A 23,894-nucleotide genomic window follows, 5' to 3' on the forward strand; every position below is an offset into this window, starting at 1 on the left:
TCAAAATAACATCATCACAACACCAGAAAAGGAGAACAACTTAGACACACTTCACCACTCCTCCCGTAACCACAATGACAAACACTGTTCATCAGGTGTCTTCATCTAAAGAGCCCTGTTCCCATCACTGTACAGCAGTACCCAAGCCCTAGGATAACCTCTGCCCAAGAGGTAAAAATAGGGAGGAAAGAGCTGCACCTCCTTCCACCTCAAGCCCACAGATTGACTCATATAAACCTAAAATCCCAGGTTGGAAAGCACTTCAAGGATCATCTGGTCCAGCTTTTCTAGGCAAAGCATGACCTAAGCTAGATGGCCCAGCACCCTGTCCAGCCCAATCTTAACAGTGTCCAGCACTGGGGCATCCACCATTTCCCTGTGGAGGTTATTCCAATGGTTGGATCTTATTGTGAAACATTTTCCTCTTGTGTCCAGCTGGAATTTCCCCAGGAGTAACTTGTGCCCATCACCCCTCATCTTCTCCATGTGAAAGGATTGGCAAGGTCCCATGGGCTTGCAGCTCTGCGTGTGTATTTACTTCAAGCCCTTCAGTACCTCCATGCAGACCTACCCAAACACTTCTATTTGGGTTTAAGTGCGTTAGTATAAACCTGTTCCTCATTAGTTTCAATTAACCATAACAGCCCTGGTTTAGACTGGAACAAGGAGACAGAGGGAAAGCAATGAGGTAACTGGATCTTAATGAGTTGATATTTGCAAGCTGAGCTGTAGTGATGACATGGGACATGCTCTCTCCTGGCCTGGCTGGGAGGGGAAAGGCATCCATGCAACCTCAGAGGTTTTATGCATGGATAGGCGAGGTCCATCAACAGCATTCAAGGTGGCAATCTTACCCCCACATACCTGAGATGCATGTATGGGATAGATGAGATGATGATGCTATACCTGCATTCCATGCAAACCCTGTAGCCCACACCAGCCCAACCCTCTCAGAAACATGGGCAAGTTGTCTTCAATGAGGTCAGGAAAGAAGAACTCACCCAAAGAGGGCAAGATGCAGGGCAGATTCTGTATTCACCCTAATGGCATTTCCTATCATGTCATTTGGGAAAAACCTTTCTTTTCTGACCAAAAAGGTGGTTAAAATCCCGCTGTACGTGAGAAGTTCAGTCCAGCCTTAACTTTGGAAGAAGGCACATGTTTTCTTTATCTCTGCATGTCACTGGGTAGATTAGATGAGATATATTTATCTAGACAGCAATCTGCGTAGCTGCAAAGATACAGCTACAAAATTCCATGGGTTGAGATCATCCCATGCTGAGTTTAGCATCCCAGTAAGAAGCGATGCTTCATTTTGGGGGTTGACATGTTTTCAGCAAAACAGAGGGAAAATGACTAATTGGACCTCCAGTGTTGGCTGTTTGGGCTTTAATTCACATTAAAAAAGAAATTAAAGAGGGTTTTTTTGAGCAAAACCATCCTTTTGAGCTATTCCTTGCACAGTATTTGTTCCTTTTTGCTTGTATTTTCCAGTTGCTCTGTCATGTTTGTTCCCAGCGGGGTCAAAACCCTAGCTCCAGGAAGGAGGGTGAAATCTAAAGAAAGAGAAAATGCATGAAAGAACTAAGGAGGATCAAAAATGTGTCATTTCCTGCAATGATTGTCAAGGAAAATGAGGGAATATATATGCTAGTATACCTTTTTGTCTACTCTCGTAGCCGGTGAATCAACAGATCTCTGACAGAGAGCAGTGATTTAAATCACTTTACTGTCCACTTGGACTTCCCTTTAAAATCATATTTTGAAGGGAGAAAAGTTGACAAATTATGGATAAACACACTCCAAGGAACTATTTCCTGTGTACAGTAGAAAGGAGAGAGGGAGAGCCCCCGTTCAACACTGGGGTCAGTCCCCATCGCAATGTATGGAGTCAGGAGAGCAGGGCCAGCAGGAGGAAACCAGTGTAAACAGGATCTGCTCTTATCAGTGGGAAAACAAAACAACCCTGTTTAAATTAGCCAGAAATCTGTGCCTATACGTTTTAAACACAAGCTGCTGCTTCCCAGTGTTGCAGCAGGGTTAAGTCACATACGTGGCAGCTGCTGATCAAACACTGGGCCCGAGTGCAGGACGCTGATTGTCCCTTCTGCTTTTGGGGGGAACTGGTGAGGGGCAGCCTCTGTTTGCAGCCCAATGTGCTGGACAGTGGAAGGGTGGGAGGACCAGGGTTAGCAGGGGAAGGATGCTTGCTGGAAGCCCTGGATGCAAGGCAAGAAAGGAGACCTGCCAGCCCTGCAGAATACCCCTCCTAGTGGGATCATGGGGCTAGGGGCACATGCCAGTCTTGCAGAGCATCCTCCTGCTGGGATGCTGTGTCTGGGGGGGACCTTCCAGCCTTGCAGAGCATCCTCCTGGTGGGATGCTGTGTCTGGGGGGGACCTTCCAGCCTTGCAGAGCATCCTCCTGGTGGGATGCTGCAGCCGTGGTCCAGGGCAGGGGTGGCCTTCATGCGAAGATGAACCCTTCTTCAGCGCAGCGCCAGGACCCCGGGGAACAGGGAGGGACCGGGACCCACAGGGCAAACCCTGCGCTCTGCTGCCCCCTGGCGACGGCGGGTGGCTCCGTAGCGGTACCCCCGGCCTCCCCCCGACGTGTCTGCACCCCCGTGCTGCCTGACACCACCCCCCCACCCCCGACGAATGGGTGCCTGGGGTCCCTTCTCCTATGGAATGGGTGTCTAACCCACAAGTGCATCCCGGTCCCTCTCCTGGTGTGTTCTTGCCCCTCTCTCGTGTGCTCCTGCCCCTTTCACAGTGGTCCCTACCCCCCACAGTGGGTCCTGCCCCCCAAGTGCCTCCCTGCTCCTCCCACCATCTCGCTTTACGTCCCCCAAGCTGGGTCTGCGCTGCCGCCGGCTTCACCCTGCCCCGGGCTCGCCTCGTCCCGCAGAGCAGCGCTGCTACCGCCCTCTCTTCCTCCTCCTCCTCTTCTTCCTCCTCCTCCTCCGGCACCTGACGCGGGGCTCCCGTCCCCCCCTCACCGGCCCGTCCCCTCGCCGCTCCCGGAGCTCTCCCCGTTGAACGCGCAGAGCAGCGGAGCCGCAGGGAGCAGCCCCCCGGAGCATGCGAGGGCAGCGGGGGGGCACCGAGCTCGCTGCCCCCCCGGGCGGGCCGGCGGCGGGGCTGAGCTGCGGCCGGAGCCGGCGGAGGGGAGCGGGAGCTGGGCAGGGGTGGGAGGCTCGGAGCAGCGCATCCCGCTTCCCTGCATCCCTCCATCCCGGCTGCGGGGACCCAACCTTGCCCCACCGAGGGTGCTGAGCGAGTCTCGGAGGGGGCTGCGGGGATCATGCCGGGGGGGCTGCGCCTCGGCATCGCTTTCTCCTCGCTCTCCATGGAGCCCGGACGTTTTCTACAATGACTTTCCCCGAGCTGAGCAATGGAAGCTTGAGTGGGAATAGGACGGGACAAGGCAGCCAGAGCGGTGCCAACCGGTCCTGGGGGCTGCAAGGGGAGGAGACCCCCGAGGGCAACGGCACCACGTTGACTTTCGCCTTGGACGTGCAGGCGGTGGGCGTCGGGGTCTTCTTGGCTGTCTTCATCCTCTCGGCCATCGTGGGGAACATCCTCGTCATCCTCTCGGTGGCTTGTAACCGGCACCTGCAGACGGTCACCAACTACTTCATCGTCAACCTGGCCATCGCCGACCTGCTGCTCAGCACCACCGTGCTGCCCTTCTCGGCCACTTTGGAGGTGCTGGGCTTCTGGGTGTTTGGACGCATCTTCTGCAACATCTGGGCAGCGGTGGATGTGCTGTGCTGCTCCGCCTCTATCATGAGCCTGTGCATCATCTCCGTGGACAGGTACATCGGTGTCAAGTACTCCCTCAAGTACCCCACAATCATGACCGAGAAGAAGGCAGGGGTCATCCTCGTGGTGGTCTGGCTCTCCTCCATGGTCATCTCCATAGGGCCACTGCTGGGATGGAAGGAGCCTCCACCGCCGGATGAGAGCATCTGTAGCATCACGGAGGAGCCAGGCTATGCCCTGTTCTCATCCCTCTTCTCCTTCTACTTGCCCCTCATGGTCATCCTGGTGATGTACTTCAGGATCTACGTGGTGGCCAGGCGGACCACCCGGAGCTTGGAAGCAGGGGTCAAGAAGGAGAGGAATAAATCCATGGAGGTGGTACTGCGCATCCACTGCCGCAGCGTGCTGGAGGAGCCTCTCTCCAGCACCCGGAGCAAGGGGCACAACTTGAGGAGCTCCCTCTCTGTCCGGCTCCTCAAGTTCTCCCGTGAGAAGAAAGCAGCCAAGACTCTCGCCATCGTCGTGGGTGTTTTCATCCTCTGCTGGTTCCCCTTCTTCTTCATCCTGCCTTTCGGTAAGTGATCCTATCCCCCTATCCCAGCCCCACTGCCCATGGCTGAGCCCCTGGGGACCTGGTCGGTGGCACAAACTTTCAGGACAGAACTCATTGCAGGGAGATAACTGGTAGGTGAATAAACCAGCAATGAATTAACTCAATTAATTAACACTCAATATTTATTAATCAGAGCCATATAATCAATCAAAGTAAATAGTAAACGAATAAATTAGCAGCACAATAATTGGTTTCATTAATTCATTCTGCATTCAGCAGCTTAATTAACAGAGTCCCGGCTAAGGAGGAAGCAGCTCTGCTTCAAACAGGCTGGAATTACAGCACAGTGGTCTCCAAACAGCTTCACCATCCTTTATCTCAGCCTCCCTTTGTCCCAGTTTGGGGAAGGGCACCTGGATATGCCTCCGTGGTCCCAATTCCATTCCATTTCCAATTCCATTGGGAATTGGTGATGCTGTCGCACGTGAGTGAGGTTTGATCCCCTCAAGGAGCATGTCAGTCTGAAGCATTAAGTCTCGCTGACTTCCTGGGATGCCAGTGCTGTGCAGGGACCTGGAGCAGGACCAGGTCTTATTGACACGGTTGATGGTCCTGGCTGATCCCCCAGGACTGATTCACCTCCCTCAGGAGCTGTGCCCTCAGCTCCTGGCCCTGCCATGGTGCCCGTGTCACCGGGTGCTCGTTCGGGGGTGTCCGGGGGGGTGTGCTCTGAAGTTCTGGCAAGTTGTTTGCTCTGATGAAAGGATGCAGCTCCCTGCGTGCAGAGGAGGACGAGCAGCACAGAGCCCGCTGGGGAGCTGCTATGGCCACACAATGCCCCCTTTCAGCATCAGTGCTACCCATGGTCCATGAAGAGCAGGAAAGCCGGTGCTCTTCATCACCACCTCTTCTATTAACAGGCACCCAACTCACGGGACCTGATTAACCCTCTGGAGTGGAGCAGCTAAACTTAGGGCAAGGGAAAAGAGATTAATATAGCCTGAATATTGATGCTGGGCTCTGCACAGAGCTCAGCAAAGCAGAGGGATCCATCGCTCCATCTGCTGCGTGGGACCTACGGGTCCCACAGCCCCCTTGGGACTTGTATCCAACTAACTCTGCAGCCAGGGAAGCATGGTAGCTAGTTCTGCCCTTTCAATCAGGACTTTTCAAGTCCTCTTCCTTGAAGCTGCCTCTCAAGTCCATGGAAACAGCACCATGACCATAGATTTTACCCTGCTGAGGTTTTGCTCTCCCTCCAGCTTCTGTAGCTGCTTCCCTAGGGACGGTTAGAGCCCAAGGGTGTTAGATACCTAACCGAGGCCATTCAATCCCCAGTGGGATAACTCGCCAGGGCTGATGGTGCTTTGGGAGCTGAGGTGTCCCTGGGGTGGTGGATGAGGGCTGTGGGTGCCTGGTATCACCATGTTGCTGTCTTGTGCCTCTGTGCTTCAGTTTCTTTCTTGGGGTGAGGGTGGCATTTGTGAGTTTATCTCAGCTCTCCATAGGGGTGAAGTTGCTGCTGTGAGGATGGGTGTTCTGGTATAACTCAGGCAGGGAGCAGTGAGGCTGCAGTGAACTTCTCTCAATGCCAGATGAATTATCCCGTCTGGCCGTGCCTCAGTTTCCCTTTCATTGATTGGGTGCATTGGGGGGGGGTGTGGGTTGTGTAGCCTGCAAATAGTTTGGGAATTGAGGGGGCTCAGAGATGCCAGTACCTGAAGGCAGAGCTCAGTGGGCAGCCCCAGTCTGGCACTTGTCTCCTTGTCCAGGGCAGGAACCAGCTCTGAACATCATTCGCACCTTTATACAGTGAATGGAGCTGGGAATTGGGACCCTGATCCTCTGATTTATTCCCAATACTTAGAAACAGAGAGCAAACACAGGTGAATGCTTTTCAGTAGGAAAAATACTTTGCTTTACCGTATCTGTTCTCCCTTAAAACCCTCGAACCAGCTTCTCCACTGGTGTAAATCACAGCCCTTGCACTGGATTAAAAGGAGATACCCCAGTGTGCACCACCTAAAATCCAAGCCTCATACTTGAAACACTTTAAGCATGAACCCATTCTCTTCCTCCAAGCACACAACTTGCCAAGTCCTTTATAAACACGGCTTTGATCTTTACTTCCTGCTCTATTGTATGTGTAATATAAACAGAGCAAACGTTCATTTATTTTATGACTATGAAATGTGCTGCCATGGATTTCACCCCCCTTTTTACTAATTGCAACTTCCTATTCAAACCCAAGAATCACTCAACGCTCTCTAGGACGAGAGCAGAGGCTTCTGCGAGGTCTAATCTCTGATGTTAAAGCTCAGGAGGCAGAGAAAGCAGCAAAGTTCACTGTAAATCCAGAACCTGAATCATGTTGGAGTCAATTCTGCTTAAAAAGCGGGTAGTAAATGGTCAAGTATAATGGCTTTTTTTACTTGCCATTCGGTGAAACAATTTGGGGCCAAGTGGAAGTGATATTGATACACATTTTAACCGAAACGAAACACTTGTGTGGAGCACAAATCACTTTTAATTGAAGTGAACACTGTTTCAATGGCAGTTTATTAAACAATGAGCACTCAGATACACGCCAGACTGAGCTGTCACATGAAAATTAAACAAGTGATCTATTTTCTTTCGAAAATATCAAAATGTGTTGACTCTTTTCTATTGCAAGAAGTTGTCAGTGATGCCATTGACTGGTGAAACCTGTTAGGGATAAGTAAATTCATCAGCTGAAAAAAGACTCACAGCTCTACTTAGCATTGACTTAGCAATGAGAAACTTCAGTGCTGGCTCCGTCACCGATGTCTGTGTGAGTCTGCACACATCTCTGCAGAAACTGTTCTGGAAGGCTGCACTCTGGGGAGACCTTAGAGCAGTTTCCAGTATCTGAAGGGGGCTACAAAGATGCTGGAGAGGGACTCTTCATCAGGGACTGTAGGGACAGGACAAGGGGTGATGGGTTCAAACTGAAACAGGAGAGATTTAGGTTAGGTATAAGGCATAACTTCTTTAATGTGATGGTGCTGAGGTGCTGGCACAGGGTGCCCAGAGGAGCTGTGACTACCCCATCCCTGGCAGTGTTCAAGGCCAGGTTGGACACAGGGGCTTGGAGCAAGCTGCTCCAGTGGAAGATGTCCCTGCCTGTGGCAGGGGTTGGAACTGGATGAGCTTTAAGGTCCTTTCCAGCCCAAACCAGGCTGGGATTCTATGATTCTACTAATCTATGATGCTATCAATTACACAGGAGTAATATTTGTCACTTCATGGTTGAGAAGCTGCAATAAGCAACCATTTTAAATAACAGGACCTATGTATGTGCCAAACATTGTCAACCTTTTCTTTATGCTTCAATAATCTACAAAGATACTTTACATCAGCTCAAACCCCCCAGTACCCCTACAGTCTACAGTCCATTGATCAGCTGAATAATTTAGCTCACTCTCGGGTTTGTGAGACACATCTTCAAGCACAGGATGCCATCACCAGGACTTTTAACACAATTAACAGTTTCTGTGGCTAATGGGACCCTTTAAGCAGCTGATTGTTCAACAAAAGATGGAATTCTAATTACATAACTCTGGTGTGAGTTGTGTCTTGTGCTGGGTGTGCAGTAGAGCACAACACAATGAGAAAGTCTAAAAGTCCTCAATATGCCTACTTCCTATAAAAATGGGGATGGGTTTTCTATTTCTTATGGAAAGATCATTTGGCCCCAAAGCATTCCTGATCTGTTTTCCAAGACTGTTCTTAAAGCATTGCAGTGAAGGCAATCCCATCGCTTTCCAAGGCAAATGATAGCGTTGCTTAGCAGTCCTCAAATGTGATTTCTTCTTCTTTTCCAGTTCAGAGTGTCAGCAATAACCTTAGGCTTGTGTTGCAGCCTGAAAGAGTGTCATTCCTAGGGCACAATAACAGGGATGCATGTGGACATGGCATAGGGACAACTGGAGTAGCACTGGAGGAATAGTCCAGGCACAGGAGACGTGGCTGAGACTCATCTACTCTGTGTCTGTCTAGAGATATTACCATGGAAAAGCAACCTGGGTTTCTTTCCAGGGAAAACATATTGACTTCCTGCAGAAGGGCACAGGAAAGAATTCCAAGTAGGCACATGGATAATGAGTCTGTGAGTAAATTAAGTAGCTAAAGCATTTGATGGTGTTGATTCACTTCTTGTGCCCGAGTGCAGAAGCCGCCAGAGCGCAAAACAACAGAGAAACAATCTATGTGTTCTTGGAAACAGCCAGCAAAAACTGGTCATTTGGAGCCCAAATGAGTGCATGTGGTTCCCTTCCTACCCATTACCTTGTATAGAAGGCCAGAGACAGATGGAAGGTTTTAGTAGTGTCTTGCTGTCGCAAGAGATACAGCTTTCTGGATGTCAAATAACGATTTGGGCACCCAGGTTTGAACATATGCATGTGCCTGGCAAAGTACTGCAGTGATTCACTGAAGTGACTGGGAATAGAACCCAGATCTCCCATGACCTATGCACGGGATTACTCTGCTTCCAGTCCACCCACCACACCACCAAATAAATCTATTTAAAGCCAAATGTCTGTTTTTATATCATTTTATGTTATCCTGACGCATCTGGATGCAGTTGCTATAATGGATGTATCACAAACAGGAAAAAAATAGCTCTTGAAAAACTTAAAACCACTGTGGTTCCGTGGGCAAAATGCTGTAAAACCTCCCAACTAGAGTTTTGGAACCAGTACCAAAATACACCGTATAACATTAAATGCATCTATATTAAGCTGTGCCCGATGGTTTTATTATATTAGTCCACAGAAAACTTTGTCCTGGCTATTCTGGGAAAGACATTTTAATTAGCCTGATCTATCTCCATTAATTTGTATTTGGATAAATATTTGCTCATTAATTCTGTTAATCTGATTAATGAGATGTCACAAGGATTGAGTAGAAGGGTGGGGATGCTCTTTGGTATGATCACGCAAGGTGGTTGTTTAATCTCTTGTTATTAGTTGGTTCTAAATGGTTTTTACTACAACAAACAGTATGAACAAAGTAATAGCAACTGTGCCATATTAGCAAGTAAGAGTGTAAATGGTCCATGCTACCTGTAGTTTTTTAACTAGAAGTGTGTTCATTTTAGTCAGCAAATACAACGCTTTTGTTCAAGGCTCTTCAAAAGAGGATTATATTTCCCTGGGAAAGCAACATGAACTATCTTCCAATTGATCAGTCAGGCTCAATCAGTCATTACAGTGTTATATTCTAGGTAGGGCTGATAGTGCCTATGAACATTAGGGGACCCTTCTAGAATAAAGTCCTAGTTCTGGTGCCAAATGTTATCTATTAGGTAACATTTTCCATTCTGTGTCTTTGTAACTGGCTGAATTTGTTCTGCCAAATATGAGACAAAATGAGACAGACACAGCTGAGAAAGGTGACGGGAAAAACATGGTGTTTGGTTCCTAATAAGAAGTGCTTGAGTTTAAAAAGCTCTGGCAGTACCATGAGTCAGAGCAAAGATCTGACATTTTATTCCTTCATGGCTGGGGGGTGCTTTATGTCAGGACAGGGCAGGAATTAGACAAAGGTGGCCCAATATGGCCAACTTCTGTGCAGAAAGCACCTTTCTGAGGTGTTATCAAGAACAAGCAGTTTAGCAAAACTGAGATTGCTGAGGAAGACCTTTAAAAGCAATGACCTGATGGTATCTGATGGATATTTCTGTTCCTCTGCAGTCCCCTGCACTGCTCATTTCCACACTGTTCCCATCTTCTCCAATGTCAAGACAGCCCCTGGCAATGGGTGCCAACAGAACATGGTCTTCAGCCAACTGCTCTTCAGCTTTCTGCATTATCAGCACTAAAAAATAGGTGTTCTGAGGCTGCAGCTCACCTCATCCTAGTATTGCTATCGAAGCCAGTCAGATGAGTTGCACCCTGAAAGCATCACTGTCCTCTCAGTGCCTTTGAGGGAGGTAAAGATCACCAGCTCCAAGGTGCACAGTACACATCTCAACTAGATGAGATGAATCCCAGTGTGAAGTCAAATATGGGACTAGTTTTGCCAAAGTCCAACACCTTTCTAGCTGGGTTTGGAACTGATAGAAGTTAAACTTTAAGGCTGTGAAGTGCTCCATAACACCAAAGGCTCAGGAATTGACATTGCTTTGTAGCTGGGATGGTAAAATGGCTCTAAAGCACCTTCTCCTTGGAGAGATGTGAAAAGTATATCTGTTTGCAAAATGTTTGGCCATAACTGAGCTAAGTACCTTCAGATACCCATGAGGAGACAAATACTTCTGTCATCAGAGCAGAGCTGAGCTGGGTGAGTTTGTAGTGTGGAGCCACATAATGACCTGTGAGGGGATACTCAACCAAGCTCGATTGAACACCACCTCTCCTTGCAATTGGTGCGGCAGGGACACTGCACAAATAGAGCATGATCCTGAAATTAAACTCTTTAAATGTGAGAAACTGAAGTTTTGCAAAAGTGATTTTTCCTTTGACCTACTCAATCTTTTGAGTCCTTAACTTTGCAAGTTCTTAGTGCTCATTTAGCAGTTTTATTATACAGCATATAGGATAACTTCCTTGCAAGATGCTGTTTTCTGTGTTCAATAGAAACCAATATTCACCATAATGGTAGAGTTAAACAAGACATTTTTAAACACATAACCCAACTGCAAAGCAAAGGATGTGAAAATCTCTTAAAATATTTGCCCTCTGTATGAGAAAATACATCTTTGCTACAGCTGAAGCCCAGAATTAACAGTTGCAAAGGCTATGGTTTACACACCAGATTTGCAGCAATCATTTACCCATGGACACTGGTGGGATCTCAAGCGGTGCCTGCAGCAATGTCTATTTAATCTAAACTCCTAAATTCCAGTGGCTGATGAGGGCAGCAGCTGCCTGGAGAAAACATGGTTTTTCTTTGAAATTTCTCTTTCCACGTGAATTCAATTCAGGAAAACACCCCTGGATATTTTTATATGGAGCATCACTGGATACATATGGACCTTATTGCTTTTTATAAGGTGATCCTCCTAACTGGTCTACATTTCCTGGTACACCCACATTTATAGTCTCCCACTTAGCCAACATAAAAGTGCTGGCTATGTTGTATCACAGGTTAAACCAATCTCCAGACAAGCAGTAATAGGAAAGCAACTGAACTGCACCTCTCAGAAGAATGATGCTCTTTTTGACAAAATATTCCAGTGGTTGGTTGGTTGGTTGGCGTTGGGGCAAAACAAGGCTGTAAAAATCTTCTGGCACAAAATGTATGTAGGGAAAAGTCCAGTTTTCTAACTAAGGGATGCTTAGACATTTGTACCAACCCAACTTGCTTCACCTCCTCATTCTTTTTTCTAAGAAGTCCTAGAGGAATGGTTGGACTTGATGATCTTCAAGGTCTTTTCCAACCCAGTTGATTCTATGATTCTATAAGTACTCATAAGATATCTGGCTTTCAGGGTACAAAGCAGTGGTTTTGTCCATCATTCCTGACAGGATAACTTGACTCTTCTTGTGTTCAATCAGTTCTCTGTAGGCTGTGAATCAGCTTTAATCTCTGAGCAAACCTTTTTCCAGGAAAGCCTCTGTACTAACTGCACTTTGAAAATGCGGTTTCCTGCTCTATCTGTGAACAAATTACCTCTTTTCCTTGTCAGGTGGTAATGAGGCACAGCTAAGTGCGGGGTCATAACCCCGAGATAGTCATTCCCCTTCTCTTGGGTTGTCACCAAGGCAGATCTATTGCACACATCAACTCAAAAGAGCTCTTCTGAGGATAATCAGTGGGTTATTCTTCTATGTGTTGGCTGCTAAATGGTGGTGCAGGTGTCAGTGACATGCTGATGGGCCAGTACCTAGAGAAAATGACTGATGTAAAGTTAAGCGTGTTGTCTTTTCGTTCTTCAGAGGAGGTGCTACATCAGGATTATCACTGTGTCTGCTAGACAAATGCACCCGTTCCAGGAAGCAAACCTTGCGTTTTACCCAGCAAAGCAGTGCAGTGACTCACATCCTCATAGCTTAGGGATCCTCCTCTTTGGAGGAGACTTGCACTTCCACATCAACACAGGGTCTTCTCTGGATTTCACAAGGTATCTCAGTGCCTTTAAGATTTTATTATTATTTTGAGCCATTTTTAGTGCAAAACAGTCTACAATAAAATATCACCTGAAGGCAACCTGTCAAAAAAGGATTTAGGTAATCCAAGTATGCCATCTTTTATGAGGACCTCACATATGGGGCTCATCCAATCCATCAAATTACCATGTAACACTTGTTGGGTGGTAAGTCCCTGTGGACAAGGTCTCTGTGGAGTATGTGAGAGCACTCATCTCTCCCCCATGTCTTCAACTGGAGATGAATGCTGTCATCTCATCCCTCCCATCTCTTGACTCTGACCATGGGGCTGGAGACAGCCAACTATGGGGGAGCCCCTTATCCACTGTAGGTTGTTTCTGTGCAAGAACTGAGATGTGGGAGCAAGGAAAGGAGTTGGAGATCTGGAAGGCACAGTAAGAGAGGGGAAGGAGGAACAGGAGCCCTAGGATGCAGTGAGGCTTGTGAGGTGCTAAGAAGGCTGGTGGCAAGACCCCACAACAAGTGGGTTGGAGTCAGGGAAGTGACCCCACAACAGAGGGTTTGCTGAGTCCCAGAACAGAACCATTCTTTCTCTCCCCTAATACTCAAACTCCCAAGAGTGTTTCCAAGAGCCAAATGTGTTTTATGGTCTTGTTTTTGCTTACCCACCTGCTCTTAATTTGGTTGTAGCTGAAAGGGTTTGGGGGCCTATAGGGATGCTGAGGAGGGACTCTTCGTCAGGGACTGTAGAGACAGGACAAGGGGTAACGGGTTCAAACTGAAACAGGGGAAGTTTAGATTGGATCTAAGGAGGAAATTCTTTCCTGTGAGGGTGGTGAGACACTGGAATGGGTTGCCCAGGGAGGTTGTGAGTGCTCCATCCCTGGCAGTGTTCAAGGCCAGGCTGGATGAAGCCTTGGGTGGGATGGTTTAGTGTGAGGTGTCCCTGCCTATGGCAGGGGGGTTGGAACTGGATGATCTTGAGGTCCTTTCCAACCCTAACTATTCTATGATTCTATTCTATATGGGAGGGAGGGTAGCTCATGAGGAATAGCTTCAGTACTAAATCTCAGCAGCTGGCTGAGTTGCTTCCACAGAAGAGCTACTTTCCAATTTGGCAGCTAATTGCCATCCTTACTTGCTGTAAATATTTGCTTTAAAATGCCTCTAGGAACAATAAGTGATGAGCTTTTCCTTCTGAATGTTTTGCTCTTATGAGCACTTGCCACCCAGAGAGCTCTCAGCCCTTTGCACCTGTACCTGAGCACACATCCACAAATATCCTCATCTCCTCCTTTCTCCTTAAGCAAATTCCAACCACTGCAATGCAAAAATGAAGTCTCTGGTGGGTATTGATTTGCTGCATTGACTGTCACAGTGAGGACCTACCATGACTGAAGGAAACCTGACTGAGTGTTAGAGGCAACATTCCCATCTTCCTGGGCAATGTGTGCTGAGGACAAACTTATCCCAGTGGTGCCAGCTCCATAGATCACAGGAATAAATAGGAAGAAGAGGAACCCACACAAATGTCATCAGGGAGGGAGTCAGCTGTTTCGACTCTGTTCATCAGTGGACAAGAGGAACCGGCCTCAAGCTGCCCCAGGGCAGGTTTAGATGGAGCTGAGGAGCAATTCCTGCCCCAGAGGGTGCTCAGGCATTGGAACAGGCTGCCCAGGGCAGGGCTGCAGGCACCGGCCCTGCAAGTGCTCACACAGCGTGGAGACGAGGCCCCAGTGCCATGGGGCAGGGGTGGCCTTGGCAGTGCTGGGGAATGGTTGGACTGGATGAGCTTAGAGAGCTCTCCCAACCCAGCTGATTCTATGATTCTCTGATAATCATTTTTGTGTGGGGAAACTGAGGCACCACTTACACACCTGTAGTCACTTGGTAGCTCTTCAGTATTGCTAACACACCAGCTACTTCTGCCTGTCCTGCTTCCCCTGTTTCAGTGCAGAGTCACAGAAGACCATGCTTCTCCCTGCACCTTAAACTATGGGTGCGATTGGCCCAAGAATGGATTTACTGAAATGGCTGGAACAGGATATGGCTTTTTAGCTACTCCTAATGAATAGCCTTTTTCTAAGAGAGCTCCTTAGCTAATGCATTTGGAGCCGAGCCAGAGAAATCACCAGGTCTGGTGGCAGAAAACCAACTGCCAGCTCACTAAAGACAGGGCATTTCCTCCTAGTAGGAAGTTTCCAACTCACAACTTGGCCATTAAGGACCCTGAGATGCAACTTTTATTTTTATCCCCTCCAGTAGTTGAAGAAAAACCAAAGGAAAACACCAAAACCCACAAAAGAGGCTGCCCAGGGCAGTGGTGGAATCCCCATCCCTGGAAGTGTTCACAAACCATGTAGACAAGGCCCTCAGTGCCATGGGTTAGCGGTGGCCTTGGCAGTGCTGGGAGTGGCTGGGTTTTATGATCTTAAAGGTCTTTTCCAACCTGGTTGATTCTATGATTCTAAAACATTTGCAAGGGATTCCTGCTGGGAGAAATCCCTGCCCCAGACAAGTCCAAGATGACTTTTCCATTGCTCACAGTAGGTAGATTGATGGCACTCAATAAAGGAAGATCAGCAGGAGATAGCAAGTAGGGAATGGCCCCAGCCAGCTCTCTCCAACACAAATCTCACCAAGTGCCTGGAGCACTGTAAACATCAGTTCACTGGTGCCATTTGGGTTCAGGACCTGGAATCAGGCCCTGTTCTGTTCAGCAGTTAATGGGATCTATATTTCCCCCAGTGAGTCAAAGGCTGAAGCAATCACAGAGGTTCTCTCATCTGATCTGAATTAAGGAACTCCTGGTTGCATTCCCCTACACTACCGTTGCAATGCAAAGTTGCAGGTGATGATAAGCCTAAGAGCCAAGGTGTAAATCCTCCAAAATGTGTCTATGGTGGGAACACAAAATACATAAGGAAGCCCTGCAAGAGATCTCCTATTCAAGGATCAGTTTTGCTATGCTGAAGCTCCATGGTCTTCTGCCGTGAAAAAGATCTTTGTGAATGCATTCAGACAGGAAAAGATAACAGAGAAACTTGTTTAGATGGGAATTCATAGCCTAAAGCCTAAATTTGATGATCTGTAGTATAGAAACTAATAAGAGTTCTCACTCTTAGAAATTATACTGTGAAATGGGGATATATTCATGGCACGCTTATCTTTTCTTGAAGCAATGAGCCAAGAGGGCGTTAGGGAAACATGACTGGGAAATGGACAGGAACCTTCAGTGCAGCAGGAGGAATGTCTGGAGCCAGGCGTTTTCAGGGTAGACTGAAGGGAGCAGGTAACAAGCACAGTGAGCTCATGGTAGATCTCATCCCTGGCTGTTTTCCAGCTGCAGATTTCCTCAGATCACTGAGAAATAGCCCGCGGGTAACAACAGTGATTATGAAGGGCATTGGTGCCAAAACGCACCACTTTGCAGCCTCTAGGAGCCTCTAGGTCACCAGATGAAGCTGGTAATGGTGTTTTCTCTTGCCCTAGGTGAAAGCCCTTCTGCCTGAGTCCAAAGCAGGGGACCTGATGCGTATATTCGCACCCCAGATGTGCTTTCTATTTGGAAGGTCATGGGGCTCACACGTTCACAACACAACAGTGGAGACACCATTAGATGCTCTCTGACCTACTTTGAGTGCAGAGAGCAGAGGACTTGGGTTCAGGGCAGCCGCCAGCTCAACTTCTGCCTTCCAAGCCAAGTTCTCTCGGAGACGCTTGTCAAACTGCACCAGCAAAGCTTTTCAGCCATGGGCTATTTCTGTTCCCAGGGTTCCTTCCATAGGAATTATCTGGAAAGCTGTGAGGATGTGTTGTGAAGTCGAGCTGGCGGGCAGCCACAGGCCTGTCTGCCTCCCTCAATAGTGCACTCAGGCTGGGGATTTGGGGAAACAACACAGAGTGAGGGTTTGCTTTCCGTGTGTTCCTTGCTGAGAGACGAGCAGAGACAGAGGAAGAGGGAGCAGAGCACAGGGTTTTCCAAACAGTGCATCTTGCCCTTTCTTCTGTTTTGCAATAGCAGAGTTATTTGGGATTAAGTCACATTGCGCTTCCCTTCCATTGACACCACACAGTGACAGCACTTCAAGGTTCTCGCAGGCTCATCTGTCTGAGAATCTTAATGGTGCTCAAGCCCATTAGTCATGTGCTTCAGCCCCTTTTGTGTTAGGTGCTGTACAACAATAATGCTATTTCTAACCCAGAGGAGCTCAAAGTAACATATCCAGATGGATGTGGGAGGCAGGATTGCACCCAGTGGGATCTGCGTGAAGGCAGACTGCAGTTTTGCCAGCATTGAAGCAAAGGAAAGGAAATAGTGGTATAGCTATTGGTAGATAGCTTCTGCTATCCCAGGAGAGCAACCAAGAAGAAAGGACCAGCTCCCATTGGATCTGATCACCTCCTTGGCCACCAGCATTCCTCCCTGATCCCCTTCCCTGAGCACCTTACCACTGTTTCCCTATCCATGTCTCTAATAAATGAGTCATGTAACTGCTTTTGGTTTACAGGTAGACAAACAGGTTAGCGGTAGAACCAGGCTCACAGGTGAAGACATCTATGTGTAATGGTCTATGGGTAGGTGTGTGTATGTGAGCTGGATGTCTCAGTTCCTGTTATTGTCCATGTCTAGAGAGCTAGAAAGATAACCAGGTCTGGATTGCAATTTACATGCCCCATGTTGTCCAAAATCCCCTGAAGCAGACCAAGTGACCATGTGGGGTATTTGGTTGCAAGACAAGCCCTAGAGAAACCCTGTGCTTTCCTAGAGGGACATCCAGAAACCATGAGGCATTCATCTCCAGTGGTACAAGCCACAGAGGCAACCCCAATGTCTACTTTTGTATGACCCGGATTGCATCCTGGCCTGCTTTCCCAAGAAATTAGAAGTAAAACCAGACCCCCTGGAGGAAAACACTCCTGGTAACCTGCCCACACAACCATTTCTGTCTCTGTTGCATAGACTGGAGCGTAGGTTGTGCCCTGAAGCTTGGTATCTTGGTATGCCAATACGTTTCCCTCAGATGCACCCTTCCAAAGGCTAATTCTGAAGCCGTGTCCCGAAAATAAAGATAAAGAGGCCATTACTGCTTTCTTACATGGCTTATGAGGAATCAGTTTGGCTTCCTTTACTTTGCTGGCAAGCATTAAAAGAACGCCTGATACTTCAGCGCAGGAATAGTAGGAAATGTATAGAAAAGTCTTCGAAGGAACGGCTTAATCTTTGACAACTGGCAGAGACAGGGAAGTCATCTAAGTGCCTTTACTGGTCTGACCTGTATGTTTCTCCTCTAGGCTCCTTCACTTTGGCATGTTTATCCAGGGAAGTAGGATCCAGCTGGCCAAATAGACGGAAAATACAAAGTTACTTGCCAGCCTCTCCGTTTAGGACATGCAGTGATAGTAAGGCTGTTGAATAGGGTGATGGTGTGCACAAAACTTGTCCCATCACAGCTTTAGGTCTTTGCCTACCAACTAATGCTGAGATGTGAGTGAGACCCAGCTCAGAAACAGCCAGCATGACACGTGTGTTGTGCAGACTCCTCCTGGGCTTTGATACCATCCCTTGGTGACCCCAGCATGGCCACTGCTCTCCTACAGGATGAACCCATGAACTTCCCCCAAAGGTCAGGGGAATCTGGATGTGGGTGGTTTCATTTTCCTGCTGCAACAACAGGGCAAGGGAAAGTATTTACACTGAAAACAGAGCTTTCCCAGTGTCTGAAGCTGTTTGAGTCAAAGGCAGCGAGGGCAAGGGGGCTGAGTGGAGACTGTTTACATTGAACATGGCCATGAGCCTGTCAGGATTTATTCCACACGTTCAGCTGGAAAGGGTCTGCTCCTTCTCTCTGTGTACTCTCGCTGCACGTCCATCAGCATGCACTTAGAGGAACCACAGGTGATTAAATAATTTGCTCCAAAAGCAAGCCTGTACAGCTCAAAGCAGAACTGGGTGACTCACAGCAGAATTCAGACGAGCTGTTGGAGAGCAACATAGCCAGAAATGTGATCGCATCTGCCATCCCATCAAGTGTATTGCCAATCCCTCAATAACTTTCTTGCTGTATATGCCTCATCTTCCTCTCCCTGTTTCTCCTCCTACCTGCATCCCTCTGTGGCTGTGGTGGGCAGATACCACAGACAGACTGCCACTGTCGATCACCATGTTGCAAAATCCTATCCAAAATCCCTTGAGCTCCATGTGTGTCCTAGTCCTTGACCCTCTGCTCCTGTGTTTTTGGGGAGCACGTTCTGGATCTTGTTGCTTCCAACTCTTAGAAACATTATTGTTTGCAGTGAGAACATATCTGTGCCTCATTTACAACCATTTAGTCTGGTGTCTAGATGATCTTCTTCCTTAAGTAGTTATATTCTTGCCTTGGCTTTCACGGTTATGGATGACAAGTGGCCTTCCGTAACAGTGAAAGGTCTTCTTCCCCTGTAGCTTCTTTTTGCTGCATTGAACAAGTGAAGATGTATCCCACTTACTGAATTCCCTTTGCCTTTATCATCCATATTCCTCCACTGCTCCATCTGGATTTACTTCCCTTTCAGAGATCGATGGTCTGGGTGCTTTGGGAGACCAATCTTATACTTCACACTCATACTCTTGAAGGGGCACCAGGCAAAACAGTGTTTGGGCAAGGAGTCCTTTGTGTAATCCTGATATCCTTGTTAGCAACAGGAGTGCAGATCACACCTCCCACCTGGAGAAGAGAAGAAGAAGGCAACCACCCTCACTGTAGTGGTGGGTGTCCCCTGTGATTGCCACCATGAAACCTGTGCAGCTTGGTGTTATGTCTATTAAGCCAGCACTGGGTTTGGACTCTTGTTAGTCATGCCACAGAGATCTCCAAGGGAGAATGTCTAAAGAAATACACGGATCCTACCTGCCATGCCCAAGTGCATGCTCAAGGTTGCAGCATAGGATTTATTTCATAAGCCCATCTTCTTTGCTGCTGTTTTGCTCCCTAAGGGACTCTCCAAAGGACCCCCCTTCCCAAACTCATCTGGAAACAGCTCCCCTTGTCACTGGAGGGGATTTCCATCAGCCAGTGATGAAATGTGGATCAAGAACTGCTGCTCCACTGCCAGGCATGAGTCATCCTGCATCCCTAACACCCGCTCATGGTCACCATGGTGACTGGGTCAAGCACCTCTGAAAAATTATCTGGGAAAGCCCGTTTTTCTTTCACCTTATTGATTTCTGGCCATTTCCAAATGCCTGCTCTAACTCTTTTCCTTCTCCAGCCCAGGACTAACATGCATTTCAAGGGTAATGCAGCTTGCAGGAGACCAAGGAGACTTTATTTCATTCCAGACTGCAATCATCAAGGGGGCCATTCTAGCACATATATCTGAAAAAGGTGTCACAGTCCATGAGAAACCACTTTGCTTCAGAAGAGAGAGACAGAGTGACTGGGACAGCCATAGGTGGTGTCAGGACCTGGTTTCCCTACTCTTTCTCATTAAATACTCCATCAGTAAGGTTCTCAGGTGGACAGGCGTTGGAAGTTGGCTTGTGCTGTAATAAGGTAGGGTCTATTTAACAGAATAGAATCATAGAATCACAGATTAGTTAGGGTTGGAAAGGACCTCAAGATCATCCAGTTCCAACCCCCCTGCCATGGGCAGGGACACCTCACACTAAACCATCCCACACAAGGCTCTGTCCAACTTGGCCTTGAACACTGCCAGGGATGGAGCATTCACACCTTCCCTGTGCAACCCATTCCAGTGCCTCACGACTCTTACAGTAAAGAACTTCTTCCGTATATCCAATCTAAACTTCCCCTGTTTAAGTTTTAACCCGTTACCCCTTGTCCTGTCACTACAGTCCCTAAATATTGTGATCACACATTCCTAAATATAGGTGATCACACATTCCACCTCTTCCCAAAAAAAGAAAACACCTTTGCACCAGTCACAGGAGGAAAGGATCTTAAGGTTAGGAACCCCCCTTGGATGAAAAATTTAGGAACCTCTTTTCTTGGCTTGCCCTTTGCTTATGCTTATCCGTTCTGTCTCATCCTCTTCCATCTACACTGCCCAAAATCTTCCCTGGGACTCACCTCTCTGCATGCACATCCCAGCCCCTTGGGAATGTGGATTTGCTTTTCTTCCTCCTCTATCCATTGCTTCTCATAGCAATGGACATCTCTGTCTCCTGGTATTAGAAGAAATACTGTTCATGTATCTGGCAGCAATGGTGAGGTCATTTCTCATGGGTGCAGAATTTAGGTGTCTGCACTGTGGTCACAGGCATCACCACTGTTGTCACCCTCATGCCTGCATGGATCCTTGTACCCAGAGCTGGTTTCCTCCCTTCACAAGGTTGAATCCTTCCTCATTTAGTGGTTGTTGGGCTCCATCCCACTGTGAATGCCTCTTTTAAGCAACTCTGCTGGTGCCAGGTTGGTGACTCGGGAAAGTTTCACCCTAGCAAGTTTTCCCTTCATTTCTTCCTCTCTTAAGTTATCTTTATTTCATGTTGCTCCATTTAATTCCCTGCACAAACCAGGAACACTCTGGCAGGTTTTGACATGTAAACTGGCCTTTGGGTCCTGCAGATTTTGGCAGACACCACCAAAGCTGACGCCAGTGCTAAGCAGTAGCTGGGCCTCTATTATCCGAAATACGGGTGAGGAGCAAAAAGCGTCCTACTAGACAGCTGTTTCCATTGAGTTTGGGAATGCCTGCAAAGCCCTGCAGAAACACAAACTGAGCTGTTTATTGCCATTAACAAACAGCAAAAAAACCCACAACCAAACAAATAGCAAAACAACAGAGAATACAAGAATGTGATCATCTGGGAACAAGTAATTATTTGTTATTCCTACTAATAAAGTCTATTTGTACTGAGGGAACATGCGTGTAGGAGCTGGAACTCCCATAGTAAAATGGGAATTCCTCACTCTGGAGGCTTTATTCCCTTGGTTTGGAGAGCTCAGCTGTGCAAATTGTTGAACTCTGGGCATCATTAGGTTGTGGGACTATCACAAGAGGTCCACAGCAGATGAACAGAAGAATATCAAGCATTAAAATGAGGATGTTGTCAGTAAAAGGTTCGATACTGAGGTTGGTGCATCACCCAAGGGAGATCCGTAAGGCTGATAATGGTCCTTTAGCAGCAGGTGTAGGAACCAGCGAAGGAAGAGAAAGAACCGTTGGGTCAACAAAAGAAAATTAAACTCCAATTGACGCATAGTGTCCTATTCCCTTTTGTGCTTTGTTTAGGTTTGGTTTGGTTTGTAACCTTAAATGTAAGTGAATTTTAATACTTAGTACTTCGGGATGCCAGTTTCTCCATACCCCAAAAGAAAGGTTTTGCTTAGAAAAGTTTTAATACTGAAATTTTGCATTTATTTTTCACATAATCTCCTTCTCTCCCATCTGCTTTGGCCAAAATAATTGGATGAGTCTGCCCTATAAGAAAAGCTGTGTTTGTCTCCTCCGGTCTGTATTCTTTTCAGCGAATGAAAGAGGCAACCAATATATTTATGCCCTGATACCATCAGATGTCTTATTTTCCTGGGAGGCTGCAATGCAAATGGTGTCAGGAGAGATATCCTGGTACAGGCTGGGAAGCTCTTGGGAATCTCTTCATTGTGTATTAAGAAGGTTGGATAACGAAGCAGACACGTTATTGCTAGGAACAGCAATGACATTTTTTGGTCGTACCTATTTTGGACTTCCCTTTGCAGAACAATTCCCAGACTGAAATGCACCTTTGATGCTCTGTGTATCCCAAAAGCCATTTTAGGGGAGCAAGTGACCTCTTTGAAAGGAAAGTCACAGGCTGTTAGCGGTGGCAGACAGTGGGAATGGATATCACCCAGCCCTGACAAAGTAACCACCAGGCAGGAGGGATCAATTTGACGTTGCTGGTCTGCAAGATGTCAGCTGGAGCAGCATTAAGGGACAAGCACCAGGTCAGGCTCAGCCATGGGGCCAGATTCTTCCCAATGTTGCCTCAAAATCCCTCTCTGGAGCTCTGGGCAGAGATGGCATCACTCACACCTCCTCGTATTGGCCACATTCGGGATACCTATGTCAGAGGAGATATGGAACAAGGGTAGACTTGGGACCATGAAGGTTCCCAGGCTAAGTACCAAGGGAGCCCTGCCAGCCTGCAGAGCCAGCCCATAAATTTGACTGTTTCCTCCCTCTTGAAGGGAGCATCCAGGGATTTCTTTACGCCAGGACATCAAAGAAGGAATTATAAACAGCTGTTCTATGCAGCTAATTGATACCAGTCCTCTTTAGTCCTCTGGGAGGTCTCTGAGGGAACAAGCCAAGGGAGGTCGGAAGAAATGAACAAAGGAGCATGGATGTCTGAGGGTGTGAGGAGAGCAGAGACCACCTTCACCACAGTCTCCTATGGGAAGCAATGTTCCAGCTGGTTCAATGATCCTTCTTCCTTGCGGACAGAGTCCATCAGTAGAATCTGGACTGATTTGTCAGACAGCACACAGGGGAATCTGTCATGCCACCCAACTCTTTCCTTCTTGTCTTAATAGCCTAATACAAAGGCAGGACAGGATGTCAGGATGAAGGAGTGCCCTGCCGAGAAGGCCTTGGGGGTACTGGTGGATGGAAAATTGGACATGATCCATCAGTGTGCACTTGGAGACCAGAAAACCAAGTGTATCCTGGGCTGCATCAAAAGCAGCGTGAGCAGCAGGTCGAGGCAGGGGATTGTCCCACTCCGCTCCTCTCTGGTGAGACCCCACCTGGAGTACTGCGTCCATCCCCAGCACAAGAATGACATGGACCTTTTAGAGTGGGTCCAGAGGAGTGTTGCAAAGGCGGTCAGAGGATGGAACACCTCGGTGATGGAGAGAGGCTGAGAGAGTTGGCATATTCAGCCTTGAGAAGAAAAGCTTCTTAGAGAAGCTTTTCATTATATAAAGGAGGCTTTTAAGAAAGATGAAGAGGGACTTTATGAGGGCCTGTAGAGACAGGACAAGGGGAATGGCTTTAACCTGACAGAAGGGAGATTGGGATGAGCTCTTAGGCAGAAGCTCTTCCCTGTGGGGGTGCTGAGGCACTGGCACAGGGTGCCCGGAGAAGCTGTGGCTGCCCCATCCCTGGCAGTGCTCAAGGCCAGGTTGGACACAGGGGCTTGGAGCAAGCTGCTCCAGTGGAAGGGGTCCCTGCCCGTGGCAGGGGTTGGAGCTGGATGAGCTTTAAGGTCCCTTCCAACACAAACCATTCTATCATTCTGCGATGCTCTGTCTCCCCAGTGACTGAGATTTGTCTGGAAACTCTGGCTTGGAGGGGCAGCCATTGTCTGTCTCCTCCACAGGGTCAGCATAGGATATTCTGCATCTCAGCAGAATGCCTCTGTGCTTTGATTCTGTAGAGAAATGAAAATTACCTTATTAGACAGCCCAAAGAGTAAATCTCACCCTAGGACAATCTGAAAGCCAATGTCTATTTGTCACGGCATGGTTTGATCTTCTCCAATAACTGGAAGGGTTTCTTCAAACAGCGAAA

At 47.8% G+C, this 23,894-nt stretch overlaps 1 protein-coding gene across 1 annotated transcript in view; it reads left to right on the forward strand.

The window, feature by feature from the left end:
* The first annotated feature begins 3,351 nt into the window (after positions 1-3,351).
* The window catches only part of ADRA1D (adrenoceptor alpha 1D), a 47,305-nt gene continuing 26,762 nt past the window's right edge, over positions 3,352-23,894 (forward strand). The window contains exon 1 of the mRNA XM_065665323.1: positions 3,352-4,341. Coding sequence (XP_065521395.1) covers positions 3,375-4,341 — 967 coding nt within the window. The 5' untranslated portion in view covers positions 3,352-3,374. The remainder of the gene's footprint in view (positions 4,342-23,894) is intronic.

The sequence above is a fragment of the Lathamus discolor genome, chromosome 1 (genome assembly GCF_037157495.1).
Source record: "Lathamus discolor isolate bLatDis1 chromosome 1, bLatDis1.hap1, whole genome shotgun sequence".
NCBI lineage: Eukaryota > Metazoa > Chordata > Aves > Psittaciformes > Psittacidae > Lathamus > Lathamus discolor.